Source organism: Rhinolophus sinicus, chromosome 12 (genome assembly GCF_057876585.1).
Source record: "Rhinolophus sinicus isolate RSI-liver-muscle chromosome 12, RSI-T2T, whole genome shotgun sequence".
Taxonomy (NCBI): Eukaryota; Metazoa; Chordata; class Mammalia; order Chiroptera; family Rhinolophidae; genus Rhinolophus; species Rhinolophus sinicus.
The window spans coordinates 10,471,141-10,490,415 of record NC_142512.1 but is presented as its reverse complement, the minus strand read 5'-3'; the positions used below and the strand labels follow the sequence as shown (position 1 = coordinate 10,490,415).

The 19,275-nt window shown below is 37.6% G+C and overlaps 1 protein-coding gene across 5 annotated transcripts in view; it reads left to right on the top strand.

The window, feature by feature from the left end:
* MAP2K4 (mitogen-activated protein kinase kinase 4) overlaps window positions 1-19,275 on the top strand; it is a 115,777-nt gene that overhangs the window by 8,911 nt on the left and 87,591 nt on the right. For 4 of the 5 annotated variants that reach the window (XM_074320701.2, XM_074320699.2, XM_074320698.2 and 1 more), the window contains exon 2: window positions 1,355-1,387. The exons of the other annotated variant lie outside the window; for it this stretch is intronic. In XM_074320701.2, coding sequence (XP_074176802.1) covers window positions 1,355-1,387 — 33 coding nt within the window. The remainder of the gene's footprint in view (window positions 1-1,354; window positions 1,388-19,275) is intronic. 5 annotated transcript variants of the gene reach the window in all.

The following is a 19,275-nucleotide window of genomic DNA, read 5'->3' as shown; positions in this document are numbered from 1 at the left end:
ATTTTGCCTGGGAGGAGATGGCTGACGGGGAGGAGATAGTTGCTTAGGCTTATAGGATCCCTGGATCTCCGAGTTTTTCCTTTACGCGGTCTTTCTGCTGCACACCTGGTGGGGCACCTACTGAGCTTCAGTGGTAGAGACGAGTGTCCGTGCCCTGCCTCCAGGTTTGCCCCCAGTACTTCTGCTCCGTGCCGTCTGCATTCCTCCTCCTCCTCCACTGCGTTTGTGGCGTTAAGTGGTAAGCAGTGGGTTATGCCTGTGCGCGAAGGCACCTTCCTGTCAAAGTAGCCACTTAGCATTTTTCGGTTTTCTGCATTATAGGTGAGATCTTTATCTTCTTAGAATCCTAAGCGTTTTAATAACGGAATGGGGAAGACTACTTAAACATATTCTTCCTCTAGTCCTGGTTCTTTTTCTTAACAAGTTTTGATTGAATTTGTGTAAGTACATGCTTAAGTGATACTCATTCTAAATTTACTTGCTCCATTTTGTTCCCCAAAGCAGTAATAAACACAGGCATAGGTAGACCACTAAGAAAACCAGCTGTTCACCCGATGAACTAAGGGGGTGAAAGAATATTTTGAGAAGGCTGTTGTTTTATACAGCTTATTTTACTGGGTACATTTTCTAAAAACTTATACCTGTATACACTATATACATAAGGTATAAACAGATTCAGTTGGATTTGGGAAATGTTCATGTTTCTAAAGAGAATTTACAAGTTTTCTTCCTATAACTGAAGTCCTACTCTGTCTTATTCCTAGGGACGTGGTCTTTTTTTTCCTTTTTCAGGCCTACTTCAGAAGAATTTCAGCACCTCTTCAGTAGTTCATTGTCTTATCATTGGAAGTTAGCTAATAAATAGACTAGGAAATGTTGCTGTATGTGTTTAGGTTTCACAATTTAGGAGCTACTAAAAGTTTTGAAATATAGGTAGTAATTAAGAATATTTCTAAGTCACTAATCTGAGTTAATAAAATAACTGGAAATATGTTTTGAATTTGTAGGTTGAAAGAATAGACAAATCTGTCTTAAAAGTTACTCTTAATTTCCAAGGGCTAATAGCTGTTCTTTTTATTGAATAGATGTGTAAAATAAAGATAAAGACAGTATAACTCTTATAATTTAAACTTGATTTCAGTACCATACTAAAGGACATCTACATTAGAAAAAGCTGAATTTTTAAAGAAAGCCCGTGTGTTACAGTTATCTCTGTGATGGTGGGGGTTATGTGATTTGAACTGTTCCTAAATTTGTTTGATTCAAAATGTAATATAAAAATGCAATGTCATGTTCTAATTTTAGTTTGTTTGATTTACAGTAAATGAACTGGAACTTATCTCTTTTACTTTAGGCTTTCAGATAAACTTCTGTGAAAAGGCACAAAGTAAGCTACACATTTTATGATACTATGCTACTTATTATTTTTTTTTCATATCCATCTTGGTATTGGGAATGTGTCTACTATTGTTTCAACTAACCAACCATGGCAATTTTACATTAAAAGAGCTTCCATTTTTCATTCTTTTTCCACATACAAAAAGAAAAAAAAATTTGTTATATTGTTGATTGTAAATTTTTCATGTTTTCCATTTGAAATTGAACTAGAATAAAGACATTATATATAGATATTCAAATGCATACAGGTATAGAAAGATATATATATATATACATATACATATATTATATTAAGATGTATATAGATGTTGAAAGATATACTAGTTTTAGAAAGATATATACAGGGTATAGAAAGGTATCGATAGGTATACATGCGTATATAGTTATGAAAGATGTATGTAGGAATTTGAACTTAACCATAATTTAAGTCACAAGTTGAGGAAAGTTCACTTTTAAGATTGTAATGCAAAAAATAAATAACTATCAAAGATCTAGTGCTTTAAAACTGATTTGTTTTAAACCATATATTTAATGCATTTTATTATTTTTCTTTAAAACAAAGCTTGTTTCTTCCTCCTGCCTCTCCCCTCCCCCAATGTTTTATATTAGGACAGGAGTCTTCATAGAATACAGAATATGTTTTCTGTAAAAAGCACAATTTATAGAACTAAAACAAATGCATTTAAAGCTTAAATATCATTTGTGTTAAATATCATTTGTATTAAAAATGCAGTTTTAAAAAATCCCAACTCAGACTATTCTCCAGTTTATCTAAAAACATCCCAAAATAAAATAAATGTAACTAGTTTCATTTTCTGCGTATTTATTCTTAGAGAGGAAGAATGATGACCACTTTTCTCTATATGTCACTCTTCCCCCCCTACTTATATTGAAATATAATTGACCTATAACACTGTGTAAGTTTAACGTGTACAGTGTGGTGATTTGATACACTAATATATTGCAAAATGATTACCACAGTAGTTAGTTAACGCTTCCATCACCTCACATAGTTAATATTTCTTTTTTGAGAACATTTACGATTTACTCTCTAAGCAACTTTCAAGTATATAGTACAGTATTGTTAACTATAGTCACCATGCTGTATGTTTTAGATCCTCTGATAATGTATCATTCTTAAGAAAGTTAGTTCAGAGGAAACAAAGTTTAATCTGGAGAAAACATTTCTGCTGTTTTTAAATTTTATGATGGAAATAAACGCTTAATTTCCATTGATTGAATACTGTGAGTTCCTTTGAAAGGTAGTTAACAAAGATTTATTTCTTGAATGGTTTACCCATGATACAAACATATAATAAGTAATAGAGTAGGGTACCTAGACCCTAGGATAAAACTTTAATTGATCCATATTATCATTCTTCTCTTACTTTAAATTAAAGACAGTAGGAACGGTATTTTCTTCCTATAGTGAGCATACCTATATATATATGTAATGACGTTACAACTTCTATGCTCTTTTCACACATTTACTAGGACAGTTTTTAGCTTTCATTCACATTTTAGTATAAAGTGTCTGTTTAATATAATTTTTAGTTTTTATAGACATAACATCTAAAGAAAAATGCTGATGTTTTGCATTCACATTGTTGCCGTTTTTTTTTAGTCCTATTGTGGACGTAAAACAAGAGAAACATTGATTTTATTAAGTTTAAAATGTGTATGCAGTGTCTATAAACAGCTTTGTAGGTAGAATAAAAATACCTTTAGATTGTCTAAATAGTCCTGTCCTTTTCCCATTGTTATAGAAATGATAAATTTGCACATTGCCTGTTTTAATACACATGGAATAATCTACAAGGACGCATGTATATTCTCATTTGGAGGCTTTCTTTGGGTAGCCTTCACTGCCTCATCACACTGTGATGCTTTCTCACATCTCCCTTTTTATTTCTCCCTCTCTGGGATGTCCCCCTCTTCATTTCCCACTTTTCGGATTCAACACAGTTTTATACATGCATTCACTTAACATGTATTAGATACCTCGGTATCATAAAGCGAGGGAGATTATTGGTACAGAAATGAATAGAATTGATCCCTCCCCTTAGTGGGCTGTTAGTGCAGTGAACTTGAGCTGATCTTGTGTTGACTGTACGTGTTCAACTACCACTAGCAACTTAGCCCAGGGTGAGGCAGTGCAGAGCAGATGTGTACTGGGCACCTTTGCTCCTGCTGTTCTGTCAGGAGAGACCGAGCAGGAGGGGTCTCAGGGTAGCTGCTTTCCTGATTGCAGACCATGACTCAGAGATCCAGTAGTGGGTCTGAGCTGTGTGTGCTGCCTGGGACTTCAGTGAAGATTCTAGGAAAGGGAGCACACACGAGGGAGGCTTGGAGCTGGGGTGTTGGAGGTGCTCTAAGTTGACAGCATTGATTTTTGTGCTGTTGGTACCTACATTTTAGGATAAGTTTTCAGCACCTTTTTCCAAAACTGGTCCTGTGATTGGCATGACTTAAAAATGAAAAGTACAATTTTGTAATATTTGCAGACAATCAATCTTCCAGTTTGCTCTGGAATATAGACATTAACTTTATGTTGAAAGTGGGCACTCATTTCTTTAAAAATAGAGGGCTTCAAATCACCAAAGCAGTATTTTCTCACCTGTTAGGGCATATTCTAGTGTCAGAATCTCCAGTTCTATTCTAAGAGTTTTTCAGAATTATCAGAAAAACTTCTAATTAATTTACTAAAAATAATTATATACCATACAGTAGTCATAGGAGGGGATGGGGCAAAAGAGTGCAAAACTAGAGCTTGTTAAAAGTAGTAAGTTTGAGTTACTGCTGCTTCAAATGCTGAATTCTCTACCACAAATCGAAAAGATGGATTGTAAGATAATTCTGATGACTAATGGAAGCTCTGAAGGATTAATTTTTTCCATTGTTTGCCTTTCACCTAGTTTTTGTTTTTTTATATTACCACATCACTATTCCAATCAGTTTATCACAATTGCCTGTTATAAGTTAGTGGAGTTTTATTGGAGATGTGTGTATAAGTATATACACACACACAAGCAAATAGTGTGAGATTACGTATTTGATTTTGGAACCAGATTTTTATAGAAATTCAATAAAAATCCACTTTGCACTTTATGTTTTTTTTTAATCAATTATAGTTTGTGCATTTATTTGCTCTTTGTTTTCTAAATATATATGTTTAAGATAATATATATTTAAGATAATATGTAATAAATAAAGTTATAATTATTTAAAATAGCAATGTTTCTTTTAACACTGTTGGATCATTGAATTTTTCTGAAGTCTGAAAGTCAGACAACTTAAGGGAAAAATATTCTTTACAATGTAGAGCTCCTACATTTAGAAGGTTGATAAGTTCATCATTTATCATTTCAAAATAATTTGTACTTGTAAAGATGTTTATGTGATTTATGACCAAGTTTGAATTATCAATCATACGTCAATGGCTCTAATGAGCTAACATGTAAACACTGTTTTTTAGTATATGATTTGCTTTGCTTTATAAAACCAATCTTTTTGAAGGGAGTAGTAGATTTGCCTAGAAACACAGTTTTTGAGAAATCCTTTTATAAATGTCCAATTTACCTCAGTGTATCACCATTCTGATTTTTTTTTAATCTGCGTGAGAATTATGACCCATTAAGGATCCAGGCGCATAGGGATTGTCTTCAGAAAATGCCCAACAGAGTCCTGTGCTAATCAATGTGAGAGTAGTTAGCAGTTTGGAAAATACTCTGTTAATATTTCGTTTTCACACGAGGGCTCTTTTAGTCTTTCTTTCCCTCCTGTACTTCAGGATATTTTTAGCCCATGGCTGTAGAGGTTTGAGTGCTCAAGACAAGTTTTGATAGTGCTGAGTCTGTAGCGTTTACTTTTACACTTTTGGTAGCTTTAAAAACCTAGTGGCTTTTAAAAGCTGTTTGCCTTGGGAATGTTTGCATAGCAATGGAATGTTTATTTAGAAAATTATATGCTCCAGAGGTGACTTATCTTCGAAGTCACTGATGGAAATTGGGTTACAGGTAGTGATTGTTTTTGGTCACACTGCACATCAGAGTATTTGGAGAAAAAAGTGGAGGTATCCTAATGACAGAGTCTCATTTCATTGTGAAGATAGTCTTTTAAATTAAGTATCTCTAATTATTTTTAAGTTGGAAACAATACAGAGGAGTGATAATGTTTTATGAGTCTTTCTAGAAATTTGAGGATGTCATTAATATGTTTTTTGACCTGATAAGAAATGTCTACAAAAGGTGATGTTTTGCTCAAGAGAGTATTTAACTTTTTTGGAGGGGGAGTATAAGAGAAAACTGGGGGGAGTAAGGAGTGGAGGGAGGGCCAAGCCGGTCTACATTTAGAACTAAGAGCTTAGAAAATTCAGCTTATTAAATTTCCAGTTTGCCATTTTATGTGGCAAAAATGTATACCCAATGACTAACATTTTATCATTTGGAATTTTTAAAACTAAGCTAAGTTTTTCAGCAGCCCTAAGAAACAGAAAGACCACATTTGCTACTATTGGAGTTTAACAAAGTTTATTTAAATTTATGTAGATGCTGAAGTTAGTTGAAAACGAGACTTCTGTGGTATTTACCATAAGCCATAAGCCCAACTAGTGTCCAGTATATTCATCACTGTCTTTGTGGACTGTGGTAAATTGCCAGTGGACAGTCGATCTGCTTGGAAACAGCCTCTAGACTCATGAAAACCCAGGGTCTGTAGTAGTGGTGTAGGAGGAGTCAAGGTTCATTTTGTCCCTTTCTATGCGGTACCATTGCTGGGGGAACGTTGCCTACTTATCTTTGAACGTAGAACTGATGGAAACATTAATTTCTCCTGAAAAGTGGTTTTTGATGCTAGAAGAAGAAAGTTTTCATTTCGAAAAGTTATTGCACCTTAAAAATCATTTAGAGAAACTTAATGTGTGATATATTTGAACAAAAAAAAAAAAATTAGTGATTTGCCCACATTGCAGAAAGTTTCCCTTCAGCTGCCAGTTGAACTTTACTATGAACAATGAAGGGATAGTTGACAAAACTTTTGTAGTTGAACAGATAAAGGGCAGAAATGATATGGAAAGTTTTCAGAGACTTCCCAACTAAATCTCAAGTTAATCAAAGTGGTTTTCAACTTAGCTTAAAAATTTAGGGTGATGGTTTTCAAACAAGATATAGCAAATACTTGACTTCTCACTACATGATTTTATGAATGCTTTCAAAACCCAGGCTCAAGTGTCCAGATGAAAAGATGTTCTAAAAAATCTTGTAGCTTCCATGTTGGTGTTCATCACCTTATTAGGTAGAATTAAATGAGCATTAATCGGAAACAAAAGTGTATATAAGCATATTCACTCCTTTTTAGAGAACCTTTTATAACATTACACAAATGTGATATTTAACAAATATAGGTATACCACTGATGGTAAGAGGCACCGAGGTCTTTAAAGATGAATTAAATCTAGAGCCCGTGCTGTAGAAGCTTATGTTTGAGTGATTGAACATGTTGAGGCAGACCGTGTGGTCGATATAATATTAGATAACTCTTATGTACTGTGTGCCAAACCTTGTTCGAAGCACTTTATATTAACTCCTTTAATTCTTACAACAACCTTATGAAGTAGGTATAATAATTATTAGAGATGAGGAAACTGCAGCACAGAAAGATGAAGTAAAATTTCCAAAGTCATACAATTAATGAGTAACACAACTGTGACCTTGGTCTGGTCACAGGTTATATGCTGTCAACCATAGTGTTTTATGGATTCTTGAAAGAAAGCAGTGGGCGCTCAAAGGAATGGTTTTCAAACCAAATGGCTTTTGAGGGTCTTTAATCGCAAATGGTCAGGAGGTCTGGACTTACCGTTTATGTCATTTCTGACTTTCTGGCCCCACAGAGTTTCATAATGTTACTAATAAGCCTGACACAACAGTAAGTGGAAAGATTCTTTCCTGTGGCTCTGAAGCTAGGGACTTAGGGGTCCTTCCACTGGGGAAGAATGTTCAGTACAGAACTCAGAATTATTCTGGCCTAGATGGATGCAGCAAATGAATTGCTGTGGGATTCTCAAGTGAGAGTCTTGTGTGTCTGGAGAACAGCTGACCAAGATGGGTAGGTCAGGAAACTTGGGAGTCAGCGGACAAGGGGGCATAGCCATGCACACATACGGACAGATTTGTATATAGAGAGAGACTCCTAACAATGAGTTGTCCCGCCCACTTTCTTTTAGTTAGGGGTGAAAGAGAGCAAATTATCTAATTTTTAAAACTTTTAATTATAGAAGTTTTCAAACACGCACACAAATGAAATAGTATAATAAACCCCGTGTACCCATTACATAGCATCAACAGTTATCAATATACAGCCAATTTTATTTCATTTGTTCCTCTTCCCTCCATCTATTTCTACTGAAATATCTTGAAGCTGATTCTAATTGTCATTATTTCATCCACAGGTCTGTCAGTCACATATCTTCTAAGTGATAAGGACTCTTAATTACATAACCTCAATACCATGTTACACCATTAAATAAACAACACAGAATTATCAGATAGCCACTCAAATGTTCAGATTTCTTCAAATGCCTTACAAATGCCATACTTACAGTTGATTGTTTCAAGCTGAGATCTCAGTGAGGTCCACACACATTGCATTTGGTTGATAAGTCTTAAGGTTTCTCTAGACCTGGAGTAGTTCCCTCTTCTCTTCATTTTTTTTTCTTGCCCTTTATCCGTTGAAAAAAATTGGGTTATGTATTTTGTAGCATTTTGCACATTGGATTTGGCTGACTACATCCTCTTAGTAATTAATGTTTCACATGTTCCTCTTTGCCCTGTATTTCCTGTTACTTGGTACCGTAGCTAGATAGACAGGCTTCATGTAGAGATTCAGATTTTTGGCAAGAACACTTCATAGGTGGAGCTGTGTGTTTCTTGTTGCATCACATCAGGAAGCGTGTGATTTCTGGTTGTAGGCTCATTAAGACTGATCAGTGTGGGTTTAGGTGCTGTTACTGTGATTTGTATAGACTCAAGTTCCCCATGAGCCTTTCACGTGATGGTTTTGGCCACCATCAATGATGTTTGTCTAAATTACTTCATTAGGGACTGGTTAATTTGTGTTTCCAAACATTGTTGAGCTTTGCAAATAGTAGCTGTAGTCAGCCAAAAAAAAACAACCGTTTGTGTTTGGGGCATACCATTGAATGCAAATTACAGAGTTAAGCATATCTCTGACTTAACTGCACCACTGTTTGAAGGATATAAAAGTATGTGTACATATGCACACACACATACACAGACATTTATTGTGATTTTCTGTACTATGAGAGAATTAAAAGTGGACATTTATCCTTCGTATCCTGGAACATGAGTTGACCTATTCATTAATCTGGCCTTTTAAACTTTTAAATGTCAAATAATAATTCTTGACATTTTTTGGTGAAGTTATCGAAGCAGTGGGTATGTCAGACCAGTGCTGCCAAATTAAGATCAATCCTAAACTGGAGTCCAGCTTTGTTTATTCATTTATATTCAGTGCTTAGAATATTCAGGTCCTTCAGGGCATTACCCTTCCCAGTACTTGGGAGCCAGAATTAGTCATCAAAAGGCAGTTTCGTGAGAGTAGAAGTAAATAAGAGTTCTCATCCAGGGTATTAAAAAACCTGGTGAACTACTTGTGTTCCAATTACCTTTCGAGTTGCTGGTATATCTTGTCCAACAGGTGTCATTATTCACACCCTTCAGTAGTAGCAGTTTCTTACCCAACTCTCCTTTTTCACCTTTTCTATTCAGTCACCCATCTTGTAACTAAATTATTAAAGTCTCTCTTTCCTGACGTTCTAAAATTGATTTGATCTTACACAACTTGTAAATAACAAATTAGAGAAATGTGTCAGGACACTCTTACGTAGGCTACGTTCAGGAAGTAGATAGGCTACCACGGATCCTCTCTGAGTGCATGTTACCCTCTTGATTAATACTGCTTTAACCTTTAAAAACCTCGATTTATAGACTATATTTATGGGCAGCAAATAGTAACTTAATTGTGTCCACTAAGAAATGGAAGTGTGATTCACATCTTAATGATTTTTAAACTGGGAGGTATTATTCAATGGAGACCGAAAAGAAGCTGTTTACGTGCTGGTGAGAGGAGTGTGACGGCAGTAGTTGTTGCTTACACATACACAATGTGAGCTTTGTGTAGATGTTATTCTTTTTCCACCTCTGTTATTTGCTTTGGGAGTAACACAATGATGTTTGAATTAAAATTTGGATTGCAAATTATTACTTAAAATTTCTTTAAAAAGATGTATAGTGTATGTAATGCAGCACTGACATGGAAAAAATTGAGTATAGAAAAGATTGTTACTTGTTGTGTAACTCAGGCAGTTAAAAATGCCAGATATCTTTTTTAAAACCAGAAGAAGTCTGACTAAGTTGTGTGTTATGCGGTTTGGTGAGTAAAGATTATTTCTCTCGGTAAGCTCTGGCTAACTTTTTCAAAGAACCTACATAAGTTCTAGTTATACATATTTTGCTTGAGAAAGAAAATGAATTGGCAAATTAGATCTACTAAGGAATACAGATAAAACCCACAATTGAGATGTCTGAGTGAAAAGTATTTGTCTTAAAGGTGTTAAATCGAAAACTTAACCTTGGATTATTCATTAATTCAAGAATTATTTGAATTCTTGTGATACGTCAAGTGCAATTATATCTAATTTACAGTGGTCAGAAATCATCCAGATGAATACTTAGGTTCTGAATGTGAAGAATGCGTATGTTCAAATGTTGAGTGTGTTCCTGAAAAAAGGAAGGGGTTATTGTATAAATATAGTATGCTGGTGATGACTAGTTAAAAGTTATATGGTGGTTTTTCTTTTTTGTCCTTCTGCAGTTATTAAATTATTGCTAAACTATTGATGGTGTTTTAGAATTGGGGAAGTCATCTTTGAAATAAAGCTTTCCTTCTGTTTTAGGTAGTGCCAGCTACTGTAACAATGCTTATCTTCCACTGCTTCACAGCAGTAAATATCTCATACATTTATTTGAGTGCAGGTTTTGTCCAGCCATCAGTACAAATGGTCAGTAAAATTGAGCCTTATTGTCATTTAAAGGTGCCATTTAGTGATAAAAGTTTGCATGAAGGCTTTCTAGATTATTTTACTGAATTAAAATATGGGCAAAGTTATATATAACAACAAAATTGATTCCTTCTTTTGCCTTTGTGGATTCCTAAGGGCATATGGTGAAAAGCAGGTTATTATAGGTAAAGTTTTATATGGTGGTGTGAAGTATTTGCTTTGAGCATAAGCTAATTAGGCAGTAGGGTGAGGGAGTGAAGTCATCTCGGAATAAAAAGCTAACTGTGATCCATTGTGGAGCCAAATAGAAAGGAAAAGAAGTAAATAAGACCCTGTTTCTGATTTCCCCGAGCTAGCGTGCTGTGGTCGTGTACGTTCATTCTTTGCTCTAAGACCTTCATGAAATCAAGAGTCTGCCAGGTATTTGAGGACTTCTGGCTTGATAATCTTTGATGATATGTTATATCTGTTTATACATTGACTGTTGATATATGATAGAGAAAAATATATCCATAAGAGATGTCTTTTCACTTTATCTCTAATTGAATTGGAGTATTTTTCACCTGTTTTTAGGCTTGCTTATAGGTTTGGATAGTGTAAATAATCAATTCAAGTATTAATGGAAGTAAAAGATTTATTTCTTGAAACTGACTTCTGTTGCCTTTAGGAAATCTTAATATTTTTTACTTTTCAGTATTTCAAATACTGACACTCGGGTGTTTCCTGACACCAACTGGGTGTTCAACAATTCAATTCTATTCTGACACTATCTACCTGAAATTACCATCAGATCAGATCTCACAGGTTAAAGGGTTCAGCGCCACAAAACTGCCCCCACTTCAGATGCAGCTGCAAATGTGGTTCCCAGGCTACTCACACTTCTGCTTGGCTGACTACAAATTAGAGGGTTCCTTACCACCCTCCCCACCCTACCCCCGCCCCAAGTTCAGTTATTTCCTAGAACAGGTCACAAAACTCAGAAGACACTTACATTTACCAGTTTACTTTAAAAGATACAACTCAGGAACAGCCACATGGAAAAAGATGCACAGGGGCAGGTGTGGAGAGAGTTGGTGCACAGCTTTCGTGCTCTCTCTGCGTGTGTCAGCCTCCTAGGATTTTGATGTGTTCACCAACCAGGAAGCCCCCCAGGCTCACTGGTTAGGGTTTTTAGCGGGGGTTCATGACCTAGGCAGGACTGATGAAATCATTGGCCATGGTGATTGAACTCAGTCTCCCACCCTTCTTCCCTCAATGGAGTTGAGGGGATGGGACTAAAAGTTATAACCCTCCAATCACTTGATTGGTCACCTGATTGATTTTTCTGGAGACCTACCCCCATCCAGAAGTTTTGTAGGTCCCCCCGCCCCCACCTCATTAATATAAACTCTGGTTAAGTTGAAAAGGGCTTGTTAGACAAAAGACACTCCTATCACTTAGGAAAACCAAGGGTTGCCAGGAACCTGGGAGAAAACTGAATACAGGTTTTCCCCTGCTCTCTGAAATTAGAGCATTTCTGTGACACCTCTCATAAGCTGAAGTGGTATAAAGGGAAGAAGCAATTACCATTATTTTATATGGAAAAATTTTTGTTCAAGTGTTGATTTTTGGGCCTGGGAACACTCGATGTCCTTATTTTGTTCACAATCGAAGTGCGTAAGTATGTCCAGTTTTATGCTAAGCGTAACACCCTCACGAGCTCTCTCAGGCTTTTCTGATACCTTAGGACACATCTTGCTAACGGATGCACAAAATTGAGAAAAAGCGCAGATGCTCACAGACACAGTTAAAAGCTGTGGCGCTTGATGCTGAGATGCTGAGGGTAGGTCCCAGGAGGAACCTGGCGGCCACTCTCGCTGCTCGGTGTGGGCAGCCGCTATAAGGGCTTCCTGCAAAACAAACACTGAATGCGATTTTCTCTTAACCTTTTTTCGTAAAAGTGAAAATCCACTCTGGAATTCTTTCAGTTACTAATGTAGGTCTTTAGCAAAAGTGAAGTGGCGTAATACAAACTTTCAAAAACTGTATACATATAAAAAATGTATTTTTCATATCACAAAACTATAGCAAAACTACCTTGCACGCAGTAGATCCATCCATAGCTTTGAATCTGTAAGGTTTCTAGGATGGCTCACATATACTTCGCCTGGAAAGACCAGTGGGTACCTAATATCATTTCGGCCAGCAGATGGTGGATTTTCTGTTGTGAAAAGGATCTACATGCCCTGTCTTCTCGGACCAAAGGGGCATCTTCACTGTGATGCTAAATTCCCTTTTTTTTTTACAGCTTTCTTTTTCCTAATCGACTTGCTAATGAAGTTTATATAAGATTACTTAGCTGAGTTAATTATTTATGACAGGTAGGAATCCTCATTGGTATTTTTGTCAGATAAGGGAAAAATTAACGTTTGATGAAATTCTGGCTTTATTGTGTGGTTAATAGTATTATTCTAAGTAAACTTTTCAAGAAGGAGAAGTTGAATCTGGTTGTTTTGGTAGCTCCTGAATTTGGGTGCCGCTGCGAATATGTTACCTATCCGCTGAAATACAGATCTCCTTGCCCTGTGGCTCCGAGCCACTTACTAGAGCTCTAGGTCAGTGGCCCTTAGCCAGGAATGGCCCGGTGTTTCCTTCGTTGTGTTGTACAGATGTTCTTTTCTCCACATCACGGCACATATAAAAAAGGTTTGAAGCACTGATCGAAAAATCTGATGGTATAGTTAGAAAAATGGTTAATCTACTTATTTTACTGATGGGTGATGGAAAGTGAAAATGGTGATGGTAGGATGTTGTGGGTTTACCAAGCAGGGAAAATAAATGGGCCCAACACCAGTGGGCACTTGGTTCCTTGCTGGATGGAGTTCAAGCAAGCCGTCCTGAGAATATCTGCTGTGTGACATGTGCCTCTGCCTTGGCGGTGAGGTTGGCTGGAAGCCACTGCAGGGTTCTGGGGTATTGCTGAAAATCGGAACGAGCCTTGTGACATTTCTTGACACAGCTTTCATAAGTTTGTGTATTATGTGCCTCGTCCCACTAGAAAGATAGCTGTCAAAAAGTAAGAGTCAGTTATATGGATGGTTTTCCAGAAATCCTCATATTTTGCTATTCGTGCATGGTGAGACAGTAACTTAGAACTTTGGGGGAGCTGATGAGGAGTTTAATTAGAATGTTGAGGGGTCTGATTGGGAGGTGGAAATCACTGTATGGCCTACACATCACAGAAGAAGGGATCCCATTGACCATTCTGCATAGAAAGTTTTGTTGGAGTTGATCAACATGGCGTTTGTGTCTCACTTGTCTTCATGGGGCCCCTGTTGATTTGATCACAAATTTGAGGCGTACATGCCCTCAGAGAACATAAATGCCCTGTGTTTGAGGCATTGCATGGATTTAAAAGTGTTCTGAGTACCAGGGCAAGGTGCTGAGTACCTTTACCAACTTGCTGTGCCGCGACCGTTCCCCCTTCCTGGCTAGAACTCTCAGCAGCATGTGGCCACAGTGCTTCTGCGTGAGTGGAACCCACGCGGTGTGTGGCAGGTTAGGCCTTTCTCAGTGATGGTTGTGAGGGTGATGGTGTAAAGGGGACGCTAAACAAGCTGCAGATAAATGAAGAGCTCAGAGGTATCAGCACGTTCTTCCTCTTCTGCCCTGACCTGGGGGGAGATTGTGTTGACGGGAATGGCTGCCACCTTTTGGGTTTCCATTTGGAACCTTCTCAGGGTGGGTGTGTAACTGCAATTCCAACGCTTTAGATTCCCATGGAGCCTGTACTTGCACAATTCTTGGAGCATGGTGTTGGGGAGGATTGTGTTGGACAAGCTTCTCCTATTTTGTTGGCGATTAAAATATTATTAAATTAAGCTGATCCGTATACCTTCAAAAACCTCAAAAGATACCATTTGTGAAATATTACAAAATGATAGGCGTATGGAAATATCCAAGTTACATTATTTTTGTATTTTTAGGGCCATTTTTTTAAAATTGTTTTCTAGGCCTCAGTAAGATTGGTCCCTTTCAGAAAGCTTTGGTGTGAGAAGCAAAGAGATTATAACTAAAACAGAAACAATAAATGCATACCATAGAAAAACTGAAACAGAAAAGTAGCAAAAGAAAAAAAAAATCACATTCTAGCACCTTGAGTTAATCACCAGTGATATAAATTATACTCACATATGCTTTACTAAAATGATTATTACACACATGCCTTATCACCCAATTAAAAACCCCTTGCTATTTATTAATATTTTCTGATGTCAGTATTTTATTGATTGATTGATTGATTGATTTACCGTGTTTCCTGGAAAATAAGACCGGGTCTTATATTAATTTTTGCTCCAAAAGATGCATTAGGGCTTATGTTCAGGGGATGTCATCCTGAAAAATCGTGCTAGGGCTTATTTTCTGGTTAGGTCTTATTTTCGGGGAAACATGGTATTTATTTGGTATTCCAGTTATGGATGTACTGTAATTTTTATAACTGATATAATGTAACTATCACTACTTTGAGTAACTTGATTTGCATATTCTTTAACTTTTGAAAGGGTGTAAATTCTTAGGAATGGAGTTACTGGGTTAATTGTAAGGACATTTTAAGATATTTGCTAGATATTGCTCTCTTAGAAAGTGGAACAATTTATATTCCTATTAGTAATTTGCTTATTCATTCATTTGCCGGTGTTCATTTGTTTACGGAACAAATGTTAGGAATTTATGGGTCAGGCATAATTCTAGGCATTGAGGCACATGAGAAATGGAGTTTCTGCCCTCCTGGAGCCCAGGGTGCCCTGGAGAAGGCAGATACCAAATGACTACAAATAGACGTCAAAGTGCAGCTGTGATAAGTTCAGAAGAGGCTGCCCACTTCCTCTTACCCTTGTGAACATTGATGTTGGGATTCTTTTTACTTCTGTGTGGTATTAAAGGCAAAAGTGCAATTTTAATTTTTTGGATAACCGGAAGAATTTGATGATTATTTCATGCTAATGGTTTATTTGTATTCTTTCTTTTGTCAAGTACCTGTTTGTGTTCTTTATTTTCTAATTGGGATATGTGCTGTCCTACGCATTCGTGAGGCCCTTCTGTTCCCCTCCGTATTTCTTCAGTGCGTCATTTCAGAAGGCAGTGACTTCAGCGGGGGCTATGAAGTTCAGACAAAGGTTTTTTACTTTTTGCCCCTCATTGAACCTGGAGCCCTCCACAGGAGAACCTGGGGCCATGGAGATTCAAAGCCAAGATTCTGCTCCACAGAATCTGCTTGATTCCATGTGCATGACTGTGGATGCCTCAAGTCCTGTTTATGTCAGTGAAGCCTTGGCTTCTGTGCTGTGTTGGTAATCCCAGCAGGGCTTCCGCATTAGGCAGCTCCCTGGGCGTTTTGGAGGAGTTTGGACTTGGCCAGTTTAGCCTGAGGAATTATATTTGCTTGCTGGTCTCCAAGTGATGCTGTTGGCTTTAATGAATTGCTAGCTCAACGGTGTGGCCACCTATATAGAAACCCATAATAATGACCGTGTGCGTAATTGAGTTAAAATCACTAGTGATCATAGAGGGGCTCATATAATCAACGTCAGAGTTGATGGTTAGCTGAATTGGAGAATGAAGAACCAATTAGGAGTTTCTAATATTAGGTTTGGAAGGATTTTAGGGCAGATTGTGAGCTTCATTCTGTGAAACTTGATAAACTCCCCATTTTACTATGATAGAAAATGAGTTAAAAAATTTTTTTTTCTGATTGAATGATCAATTTGGGAGCTAGTTTGGGGCTTGTAAGCCTTCAAATTATCCATGAAGACTTCTGTTAACCAGACAAGAGCCTTTTAGTCAAATATGGTGTACAACAAGTAGCATGATGCTTTTGCCTTTGTCTGGAGTCTGGAAGATTCTGCTAGGAGCTGTTATGCTTTTGTGCCAAAGCAGTACCCCTTCCGGAACTGATGGGGAAATAACAGAATCCTTGATATTCCAGGTTTAAAAAAAAAAAAACCTTTCTACCCAGGAAGAAGACTATGAATCATCTGCCAGAGGTCAGGAATGCAGAGAGAGAATTATTTCGGTTCTTTCTTTGGCAGCTGAGCCTCTGAGGCCTGAGCTTGTCCACTGAAGAAAACGTGTAACATTTAGGAAGCATAGAGCAGTGTTCCTGAAGTACCACCCTGGTACAGGAGCTCACCATCATAAACCTCGACATAATTGATAATAAAAGCTGGGGGAAAATGAATGACAATGGCTGACACTGGTAAACATACTGCCACCTTTCCTCTTCCCAAGGCCCCTCTGAGGAAGGTGATGTTAATCTCATTTGGCAGGAATGGGACTCAGGCAGAGAGGTGAACCTACTTCCCCAAGAGAATATGTGTACAGCTAGTAAGTAGCAGAGCTGAGACCGAAAGCTAGCGAAACTGGCTCTGCCTCTCTGTTGTCCTTTCTGGTTTCTAATTGAGCACCATTGGGATGGATGCTGGATTTGGAAAGGAATAGTGATTTTTATGGGACAGTAGTTTAAATGAATCTACAAAGCAAAATGAATTTCTTTCTTGTTGTTGATAGGTTTTGAAAGGTATCAGAGTAGTTCCCAGTTTTTCATAGCTACCGTTGACCAGCTGTTGTATTTTTAAGGTCTGTTCATCCTCACACCACAGCAGTGTTGCCAAATAGGGGATTGTTTGTATCGTAGTTTTACAGGTGTGTCAATGACTAGAGCACAGAAATCCCCATTTTTGTGCTTCCAGTGCCTCAGTGGTGATCACTTAGCATCAAGCAAAAACAATTTCCTTCCTGTCCCTGTCCCTGAGCTTCCTGCTGCCGCACTCCTTTTTAATGTTGACAGGATGCCAAACAACACCGTCTCTGTGCCTAGGTCAGCTGCCTTTTCTTTTTGTCTCCACTGCTCTACACACTAGCTTGTGTATAATTGTGACATTTGTGCGCCTATTTCTATGTAAATTGTTATATTGGATTTCCCCCAAATCCATCTCACACAGGCGGTTCAAAATGTGTTAAAAGCGGCTATTGGCATATTTACTTGGTTTCTTAAACTCAGAACACAGACCAGTTTCCAGAATGCTTAGCTGCATAGCTGATGAATAAGTGTTTTATTTTTTGATGGGAGTTCAAAGTTCTAAGTGAGATTTATGAATTTTTGGAAATTGCTCACGTATCAAAGGCTGGAGGAGGGACGGGGCAATGTAACATTAGCTGTTAGTAGCTCATGTAATGCTTGGAGTGCCTGAGATTGCAAGACTAGGACAGATCTGACAAAGCTTCCCATTTCTTCTAATTCCAAGTCTAACATCCTCTCTTATTCTCTTGAACTTATGAAATGAATTAGGGCACTCATCACTTAATAATTTCAGCAGAAAAGGGAATGAAAGTAAGTTCTTGTCTGCCACTTCATTTCCTCATTTCTGAAATTGTTTGAATATAAAGTTGCATATTTGGAATTGTATGTTCCTCATTTCATAACTAGTGCTTACAAACAATTAAAAAAGTTGTTCTGGATTCTCTTTCTGTTTTGAAAACGAGGTACTGAGAATTAGAGCCAAGGGAGAAATGAGAATTTAAGGCAGTCCTTTATGCTCTGAGTACCTGTGGGTCACTCACCAGTATCTTTGAAGGGGTTACATGAGTGACTTGCTTTGTACTTCAAGTTCTCACTTTTCCCTCCGTTTCATTCTAAGGAATTCCCTATGGTGGTGGCAGTGGGTGTTCCTTAAGAGGGAGTGATTCTGATTACCTCTTTTTTTTCTTTTAAATTAAAGTTTATTGGGGTGACAATGATTAGTCAAGTTACATAGATTTCAGGTGTACAATTCTGTAATACATCATCTATATATCACATTGTGTGTTCACCACCCAGGGTCAGTTCTCTTTCCATCACCATATTGATCCCCTTTACCTTCACCTGCCATCCTCCTCCCCCCTTACCCTCTGGTAACCACTAAACTATTGTCTGTGTCTATGAGTTTTTGTTTCTTCATTTGTTTGTCTTGTTCTTTTGTTGTTTTCAGTTTTATATACCACTTATCAGTGAAATCATATGGTTTTCAACTTTTTCTGTCCGACTTATTTCGTTCAGCATAAGAATCTCAAAATCCATCCATGTTATCGCAAATGGTACTATTTCATCTTTTCTTATGCAAAATAGTATTCTGTTGTGTATATGTACCACAACTTCTTTACCAATCATCCGTCGAAGGATACTTTGGTTGTTTCCATGTCTTGGCCACTGTAAATAAAGCTGCAATGAACATGGGAGCACATATATCTTTACAGATAAATGTTTTCAGAATTTTTGGTAGATACACAGGAGAGGGTTTGCTGGGTCATATGGTAATTCTATTCTTAATTTTTTGAGGAACCTCCACCCTGCCTTCCATAGCGGCTACTCTGATTGCTTTTAGGTTATTCCTACCTAGCGCCTTTGGCCTGTGAGTAGTGGTGTAAAAGAGCAACTGATTTTCTTGATTCTGTTTGTTAGTGGTAGTTCTGCTGCTCTCCCTTGAGCTCGCTCACAGGCTGCATTTAGCTAGTAGGTCTAGTGGGGCCAACTAAGCTCAGCTGGGGTGGCTGGGACTTCTGGACCTCTCGCTCCATATGGTCCTTTGTCATCAAGGAAGCTGGACTGAAATGCTTTACGTTCAGACTCCGTAGCTTTCCACGACGGTGAAAGTACAAGCCGCAAGGCCTCATGCAGCTTAGCTTTGGAAGTCATTAAACATCCCTTCTGCTGTATTCTCTGGTCAAAGCGAGCCCCAAGGCCAGCCCAGCTCTAAGAGGTGGGGAGATAGGGCAGCAAAGTTACA